The sequence below is a fragment of the Spodoptera frugiperda genome, chromosome 19 (genome assembly GCF_023101765.2).
Source record: "Spodoptera frugiperda isolate SF20-4 chromosome 19, AGI-APGP_CSIRO_Sfru_2.0, whole genome shotgun sequence".
Taxonomy (NCBI): Eukaryota; Metazoa; Arthropoda; class Insecta; order Lepidoptera; family Noctuidae; genus Spodoptera; species Spodoptera frugiperda.
The window spans coordinates 3,514,670-3,524,159 of record NC_064230.1 but is presented as its reverse complement, the minus strand read 5'-3'; the positions used below and the strand labels follow the sequence as shown (position 1 = coordinate 3,524,159).

The window sequence follows — 9,490 nt, the reverse complement described above, 5'->3', positions numbered from 1 at the left end:
AACAAATAAGAAAACTTTGAAAAATGTGAGTTTTCATGATTTCATTAATAGATAATAAGGCAAGTCATTCAGTCTGCTGTTTTGAAACACTTTCCTAATCAAAATTTTGTGTTTTATTACGTGTAATTTAAATTATCATCGTCACTGTCAAAGTGTTTCTACTTTTTAATTTTAGTACGTGTCAATTCCGTCGAAGCGCTGCTGTTCATACTTATTTTGGTCACGTGACCAATTCAACCGCCAAAATAATTGTCATTTTTTTTCGCCGACCCACAGAATTTTCTGTCGTTAGCAGAAAACGGTTAATTTCCTCGCATTTCTTGAGTTTCTATCGTTAAAAACACTCTAAAACACGTGTTAAGCCTTTGGCTGAAGTGAAACGTTATTAAAAACTTGTAATTATGGCAAAAGTGCACATAACCAATGTTGTTGTACTCGACAATCCGAGTCCGTTTCTAAACCCTTTCCAATTTGAACTAACCTTCGAATGCATCGAAGAACTAAAAGAAGACTTAGAATGGAAGATGATATACGTTGGATCGGCGGAAACGGAGGAGCACGACCAAGTTCTAGACACGATATACGTCGGCCCGATACCTGAAGGGAGGCACATGTTTGTTTTCCAAGCGCCACCACCTGATGTGACACGGATACCTGAAAACGACGCTCTAGGCGTCACTGTAGTGCTCCTAACGTGTTCCTACAGAGGCCAAGAGTTCGTCAGAGTAGGATATTTCATAAATAACGAATACTCTGAATCGGAGCCAGAATTACGTGAGAATCCGCCACCGAAGCCCCGTTTTGACAAAGTAGTGAGAAATATTCTCGCTTCGGAGCCCCGTGTGACTAGATTTAAGATTAATTGGGCCGAACCTGACGCGGCAGCGGCTACGGACTCCGGTGACGGTAATTTGGAAACATCGCACGCTCCTAGCAATGATTCTTACGGGGCATCGTTTAATGCAGATAGTCAGATCAGTGGGATTGAGTTCCAAGGCAGTTTAAGTGGCTATGGTGATAATTCTAACTCAATTGCGCCTATGGAATGCTGAGGTATGATATGTCATCACTTTTTTAAGTATTCATGAGTCTGTTTTGTTGATCTATGTGGATATATGGTTAGTAGGTTGTGTTAGGGATAATATGCTATACTTTACAGATATAACCAACCATAGCATGCATCCTTCCATATAAAAACATAGGTATCTTAGTGAAATCCGTTTTCACCAGTGCTAAGCTATGTGTACCAATAAATATGATTGATGGGGTTGCTAAACGCATCCACAAGCAAAGTAGCATAGCACATCTCTGGTGAAAAAAGCACTTTTAGGCATCAAAAGTAATTACTTCTTTGGAACTATAGGTGCCACTTGATAACTAACTCCAAATTAAACTAAAAAGTCATGTTCAAACCTGTTCTTAAATTGTTTACATATAAATTTTCCACTAAATGAGTCATAAACTTTTAAGTTATACATATAGTTATGTCATATTTCTTTGTTCTTTACTGTGAACTAGCTCCAGGCTCCTTCTAATCGTGTGATATTTTATGTCTATATAAAAAAAACTAGTTGATGCCCATAGCTCCACTTGTGTTTGATTATGGTCGGGTTGATTGCATTGGCTACTTGACAATAAAAATCCTGTCAAAATTGGTTCAGCTATTTTAGAGATTCGCCAGAATAAACAGACAGACTGACAGACATTACAATTATTTTGGTGCAGTAAAAATAAAATTTTGTTGTATGTAATTGAATATAATATACAAATGTTATATTCATATTACACACTTCATTGTATACAATGATACTAGTATAGTATAGTAAAAAGGTTATTTGAATATTACAGACACTACAATTTTATTTATTAGTGTAGACTAGATGGATTATTTGACACAAAAATAATTATATTATAATCTTTTTAAGTAATAAAGCAAGGATCTAAGGTGAACCTTAAACTTTATGCTTGACAAAATAATAAATCGGTCAACCATACTGACAGTATATTTTATAAATAAATGTTTAATGATGATTAATAACCTTTTCTTGACATTTACCTTAGAAATAGCAATTAAAAGTCACTGGTAAAAGGTTAATTTAAGACGCCCGCTTCTCATGCATGAGGGTACGGGCTCAAAACCTATCAGCTGCTAGTACCAATGTGACTTTTCTCAAGTTATATTATGTACTTACTGTCTTACATTATTTAGACACCACTGACAAATGGTGAAGGAAAACATTGTAAGGAAACTAGGGCTTATAATGTCTTATTATAAGGTTGAAATCGCCAACCCATATTGAGCAAGCGTGAGCAACCTTCATGTAATGATCTCAGCAGTGGACATGTCTATACATGTCCACTGCTGAAGAAGTCTTGGTTACTACTGCCTATGCAGTTGATATTTGATGATAATGAATTTTATAGTTATTCACTCTTTTCACAAAGGACAAATGTTAATTGTGAATTTTTACCCTAGAACTTTACCCGTAGATCAACAAAACCGATCATTTAGCTATAAGTTACTTTAAACTTGTATAAATCGAGTATTATTTTCATTGTATTTTATTTTCTTGTTTATTTCAGATTACCAAATAGTAGTGTAACAAAGTGATTTGCTGGAAGTAGAATAAATATGGACTTGTATTGTGAAGTGTTTGAGTAGCAATGCTGTATCAATTGCTCGAATTTATTGCACAGTCAGTATAATAAAGTTGCTGTTTTATAAAAACTAGTGTAAGAACCATGCTTCGGAATAAATGGGCTGGCTTGACCGCAGTGATACCATGGCCTCACAGAAAACTGGTGTTTCGGGTGTCCATGGGCGGCGCTGATCGCTTACCATCAGGTTATAGGTCTGCTCATTGGCGCCCTTTTCCATAACAAACATAAAAAAAACACTTTTCAGTGTCATCCCCATACATTGAAGTTTCTAGAGAGACTAGAGATTGCTATGATTTATCAATCCCGAGTTTAAATCAAGATCCCATCCTTTTGAGCATTTCAGCTCTGATAAAACTAGTTCTAAATGGCCTTTGGCTTATAGCACTGGATTCTCATTGGAACTAATAGAGAATTTATTGAAAAGTGTAATCTGTTTCTTTTTGTGCTTTGGTCAGGCTTAGGCTTCAGTAATTCTGTCTCTTGCGTTAAATTTCACTGAGGGAAGTGGTTTCTGCTCTAATTATTTCTTCTGGTTTATTTCGTTGCGGGATCCAAGACAGTTATTCAGTCCCTAAGATGGGCCGAAGTTTTTATAAAACAGTAACTTAGCATTTGACTGAGGATCGAAGTTTGTATTCATGATTTAGGACTAGTATAGTGTATAATATTAATAATAGTGATTTTTTGTGAAGACCTACTTTATTAGAGGGACTATTTTATTCTATAATGCAATAGACTCTTCTTCTAAATTAATTATTATGTTATCGGCTTACTCATGTATTTGTTTGACGATGAACTTCGACTAGTTACGACAATCGCCGCGTCGTGTGTCGCGGAATGCTGCTCATGAATATGAGCCTCTAGCATGGCTTGAAACTAGTCGAGTTACTCGTCAAACAGTTACGTGAGTAAGCCGATAACATAATAATTAATTTAGTATGTCTCACGAAAATTATAATAAAACTCTTCTTCTGTTAAAGTAGTATCTTCTAATAACCCATTGTGACATGAACTTATATTAAGTTAAAAAAAATACAAGACAAATACATAATAACATAAATAAACTCTTAAAAAAAAACAGTGACAATGAGATTTTCTCTTTGAAAACTATGAATGTAATATGGTTTTTAACAGATATACAATAAAACATAGTGGGTTTTACATCGTATGTGCACTTCTGCCTACCCCATGACGGATTAAATGGCGTTATTGTTACGTTATGTTAAACTCACTACTAACATGTTACTAATTTAAAAACTAGCGTATGTAACGAAATTTTCTCTCAATTTTAGTGTTTACAAATGACCCCTAAACCGGGTTCATTAGACCCCTAATTTTTGGGCCGTTGGGTTTGTGATCCGACATAATATTTTATTTATTTTTATATCTATACATTTTGAAATTATGTTGTATTTTTTCATTCACTAGAGCTACATGTCTTTTTTTAATTTTAGGGGTCCTTAACTGAGGATTGTAATATCTCAGTTATAAGACAATTAAAAAGAATGCAAGGAATTTAGTTCTAAACAAGTGATTATGATTAAGGTATGTTGTTTAAAAACTAGGTAATATGATATATAGGGGATTTGAATAAGGTATTTATACATTTTATAACGCTATGGGGTCGAAAGACCTAAGTTGATAAGCAAATGTAAAGTGTTTTAGTTCAATTTTTAGACTTAAGTGGTTGTTATTAAGATTCATTATTAAGTAAGTTTGGTTTTTTACTAAAAAAAGTTGATTTTTAAGCAGTTTTGTTGGCGATTGGTTATCTCTATTAATTACTATTTCAAATATTTTCTAGCCACGTGTTTAGGCTACGATAAGATCACAACTAAAGGCCAAAATTTATAATATATTACTGCCTGTCCAAAACTCCATTTCTGACCTTATATCGATAGAATTTCTGACAAAAACTTTGTATTGATCCAGATTTTTTGGATTAAGATCGAATACCAATTTTGTCTTCTAGATTATTTTCTATAGAATCTGGCCAAAAAAATGGCGCGATTTGAAAAATCAAGAACTTATTATCCTTTATAAACAGGATATAAACGGACTGAACCCTAAAAAACGGATAAAAAGTAATCCAACTCGTGTTCAAGCAGTATATAGCTAGGGTTAACTGTACGCTTACGCTTAGTATGAGTTTGCTTTAAGTTTGGCGCTCTGATTGGTTGGTTTATTCGAGCTGGCCAATCAAAGCGCCGAACGCACTCTCGTTTCGATTACGTTAAACGTAAAGCAAACTCGTACTAAGGGTACCTACAGCTCTTGATTTTTAAAACGGGCGTCATTTTTTCTACATCTTTTAAGTTTAAGAATGGTGTCGACTGCCTTTAATTTCAAGTTGAGTGTAATGTTTTAAGAAGAAAATATCTCGTAATATCAAAACGTATGTAAATTGTTGTAAATATATTTGTGTTCTCATATTATGTTAAGTGTAAATTGCTTTTAGGTTTTAATTGATTATTAATACATAGTTTAGAAACAACGCATTTTGTTTTATTTTGCTCAAAGAAGTTAATGTGTATCCTCCTCTATATAAGAGGGTTTGTCATAATCTCCACGATTGGCAGGCGGGAGATGTAATTTAAAAAGGTTCAGGTTTATGACGGAGTGCTGCTGCTCGGTCTCTGTCAAATGTGTAGTCCCTTCAGGATGGTTTTACACCAGAGATATGCTATGTAGATGCTGCGAAGAGTAATAGTTTGGCTGTGAAACTATGTAACTGTTTCCACTGATACTAAACTACACTGGACAGCAAATAAACCGAGCCACCCGCTGACTTGGAACTCTAATCCGATTTTCTCAAAAAGTATAAAACTTACAAATATCTAAGTTATACCTATAGAAAGAGCATTTCTTAAGGATTAAAATGACTACAAATTTCATTTAAAGGACCATCAATTCACACTGTTATCAAGCAACAAACACAATACTAACAATTTTCTCTGTTTTGATTAGAGTTTGCGCTTAACTTTATTTTCTTCTATACTGAGGGAAGTCGGATATTTCTTCACATTTCTTTAGTTTTTATCCATCGTTTGCTTAGACGCGTGTATTTTTGCTACGTTGATTGGTAAATAATGGATACGACACCTCAGGAAGCAGCGCAAGCTGTAGCACTACTTCAAGCAGGCCTTGGGCAACGTGAAGTCGCTCGACGACTTCGAATCAGCAGATCTTCGGTGCAACGAGTTTACAGACGATACTTGGAGACTGGAGCATTCGATCGCCGTCCAGGAACGGGCAGACCTAGGGCTACATCAGCGGCAGATGATCATTATATCCAACTTTCTGTTCTGCGAAATCGTCGCCTCAACGCAGTTCAAGTCCAACAAAGTCTGCGTGATGAACGCCAAGTCGTCATAAGTTCAGATACCGTCAGAAGGAGACTTGCTGAACAGAACCTGATGCCAAAAAGAGCTGCAACAGGCCCCACATTAACAGTAGCTCACCGTAGCGCACGACTTGAATATGCTCGAGAACATAGGGATTGGACATTAGAGCAGTTGGGTAATGTACTCTTCACTGATGAGACCAGGGTGAGTCTACATGGCAGTGATCGACGTCAGAGAGTATATCGTCGCCCTGGAGAACGTTACTCTCAGTGTCGTATCGAGGAAACTGTTGCTTACGGAGGAGGATCTGTAATGGTCTGGGGCGGCATATCGTTAACCGCACATACAGCGTTAGTTTTCATCGAACCGACGGGCCGTACCCGTGGATTGACTTCTCATCGCTACATCACTGAAATCCTCGCAGACCATGTGGTACCTTACTCAGGTTGTATCGGTCCAGATATGCAATTGATGCATGATAATGCACGGCCTCATGTTGCTCATGTGGTAACCCAATATCTACACGACGTCGGCATTCGTACAATGGTGTGGTCAGCTCGTAGTCCGGACTTGAATCCGATAGAGCACTTATGGGATGAGCTGAAACGTCGGGTTCGAGCCCGGGTACCTGCTCCGACAAGGCTTCAAGAGCTGAAAATCGCGATTGAAGAGGAGTGGGATGCGATTCCACAAGATTTCATCGTCAGGCTTGTTAGATCGATGAATACGAGGATGCTAGCAGTTATTCGAGCAAGAGGAGGAAACACTCAATACTGAAGAAAAACGTTTTTTCCATTTTTTCTTTGTTTTCGGCTTAAATTTTTGTTTTTACTGGGTGATTGTCAATGGTGTTCACGGCTGTAAAATGACTCTTCTTGATAAATTGATCAATATACGCTTAATAAATCGATAAATCCCAATGTGTTTCCATTTATTTTAATCCTAATAAAACGTACTTTCTGTAGGTATACTTTTGATATTTGTAAGTTTTATAGTTTTTGAGAAAATCGGATTAGAATTCCAATGTAGCGGGTGGCTCGGTTTATTTGCTGTCCAGTGTATGTATCTGTGCGAGGAAGATGCGCAGCTCGAGTATGCGATGTATCGAAAGTATCCATAGCACGCATCTTTTCATATATAAAACATAGCTTTGCTGATTCTGTTTCCTCCAGTACTAAGCAGCTACTAAGCCAAAGGCATCCACAGCAACGTAGCATGTGTACATCTTTGGTGGAAAAGCATCCTTCGACTCTCCGTCGACTCTTATGTCACCTACGGGTAGTGAAGAACTGATAGCAAATATATATACTACTCCTAGTTTTTACAAATTAACTTAATTATAATAAAATTAATAATTAACCTATATCCCAATTGGACTTGGAAGGCGTAGCGTCCCATAATCAAAATTAATTCATCATTCTGATACATCTATCTCGTCAGTATTAATTAATAACAAATATTTCTGGACCTATTTCATTTAACCTTTTCTAAATACCCACCGCCCACTCTGATCCTATGTCGGGAAAGGTCAGTTGACCGGTATGTTTATATAAATCTATAGAGTAATACCCACCTAATGTTTACCCTTAAAATGTATCAAATCCCTCGGCTTTTGTTTGGTCGCCCACCTGCGGGTAATACCAATAAGTAAATACGTTCAATATACAAATATTGGTAAGAGAAAATGTAATGTAATGACAAGGATTGAAAAGGTGTTCATGTAAAGCCTCGTATTCATGGTAAACATTTTGCTTAGCAACAGTTGATCAACATTGTTGATGAATAGCGAGAATGCAGCTGGAAACATTGTTTAAACTAATATAAACTGATGTTTTCGCTCCCTGGGCGTCAATTATGCAGCATGGCGCGACCAACTCCGCAACACAAGTGTTGCCCGCAACATGTTTATGCACACTATGTTGCTAAACAAAATGTTTACCATGAATACAAGGTTTTACGATGGCTTTTTTTAAATGGGGCAAAATCGTCCAGTGATTTCTTCCTCTTGTGCAAGGCGAGAGGGAGTTTTAGACTCTTACTGACTAAAAACCACCCCGTTCCTGCTCCTGCTTTTCGCTAATCTGGTCGCTGTAAGTTCGTCTAGGGTGCCCTCTACTACGGTCCCATTCATATCAGCCTTGTATATTTCTTTTGTAAAACTTTTATTCATCCAATCTGTCCGAGCCATTGTAACAGCTGATCCGGAGCTGCGGACTACCTAGCTACCAGCTACCTAGGATTACCGGGGTTCCGGCTCGCAAAGCAGGAGAAGGAACGGGGTGGTTTCTAGTCCTACTCCCTCTCGCCTCGCCCAAGGCGGGAGAAGATATTAGATGATTTTCTCGCTTAAAAAATGGTATCAAGATCACAAAAGCAAAAATTCTTTTTAGGGACTTACACATCCTTGGCAAATTATCCCTATCTATCTATATTTGGCGCATTGACCGTTCATGCTAAAACGGTATAAATACCGAAATACGAAAGGTGAAATCGATTTTATAATACGGGTACTACCTATATTTTATATTGATTGAATATGTACGATAAAGGTCTAATGCCTGCTGAGCGATTCTTCAAAAAAATCACAAATATGTAGTTAACGGCGTCATTATCCTCATTATCCTCAACTAAAAGTTTACAATTCTGCCGATTTAAACACAAAATTCGGTTTCAATAAAAAGTCGCGACGCTGCTCTCAACTAATCCAATTAAAATAAGGAATATAATAAGCTACCGCGATGCTTAATAACGCGGGAGAATAATGTTTTGTTAGACGAATTAAAGTTTAGTTTAGTTATTAGTATAACAGGTTTCCTGGAAATGTTTTCCCGTGTCGCATATCAGTGGTGAATTTTTTGATATTATCTTAAAACCTTCATGAAAAGCGTAGGTAGATAGTTAATTATTACCTATGTTATCGACTTACTCACGTAACTGTTTGATGAGGAACTCGACTAGTTTCAAGCCATGCTAGAGGCTCATATTAGCAGCATGACAGTCTTCGCGTTGTGTGTCGCCGCTCCCGACAGGCAGAGTAGGAACGGGGTAGCTTTTAGTCAGTAAGAGTCTGACACTCCCTCTCGCCTTGCCCAAGGTGAGAGAATTTATTGGATGATCCGCATACACATAAAAACATAGGTGAAGTCACCGGTGGAAAGCTAGTTGTATACAAACAGGTTTATCTATTAAGTAAATTGCGTTGGCAAGATAAGAAATAGATAGTTAGGTTACATCAGTTTATGATACATCTGTGACAGTGAGTACAGTTATTTTGTGAAGGTAAATAATTGTCACACTACTTTTGTTATGGTATAAGCCGGTAAACGAGCAGACAGATCACCTGATGGTAAGCAATCACCGCCGCTCATGGACACTTGAAACACCAGAGGCGATTGTAGGTGCGTTGCCGGGCCTTTGGCCTTTTGGGGGTTGGGAATCGGAGATTGGGAAGGGTGGTAATTGGGCCTTCGGTAACCTTACTCACA

General features: G+C 37.3%; 2 protein-coding genes and 1 long non-coding RNA gene across 3 annotated transcripts in view; 2 read left to right on the top strand and 1 right to left on the bottom strand.

Moving 5' to 3' along the window:
* LOC118281055 (monocarboxylate transporter 12) overlaps window positions 1–9,490 on the bottom strand; it is a 122,878-nt gene that overhangs the window by 15,205 nt on the left and 98,183 nt on the right. The gene's annotated exons all lie outside the window — the stretch shown is intronic.
* The window catches only part of LOC126911886 (uncharacterized), a 57,146-nt gene that overhangs the window by 14,638 nt on the left and 33,018 nt on the right, over window positions 1–9,490 (top strand). The gene's annotated exons all lie outside the window — the stretch shown is intronic.
* On the top strand, window positions 119–5,155 carry LOC118280952 (histone chaperone asf1). Its single transcript, XM_035601367.2, has 2 exons — window positions 119–1,053; window positions 2,584–5,155. The coding sequence occupies exon 1, from the start codon at window positions 402–404 to the stop codon at window positions 1,050–1,052; it is 651 nt and encodes a 216-aa protein (XP_035457260.1). The 5' UTR covers window positions 119–401; the 3' UTR covers window position 1,053; window positions 2,584–5,155.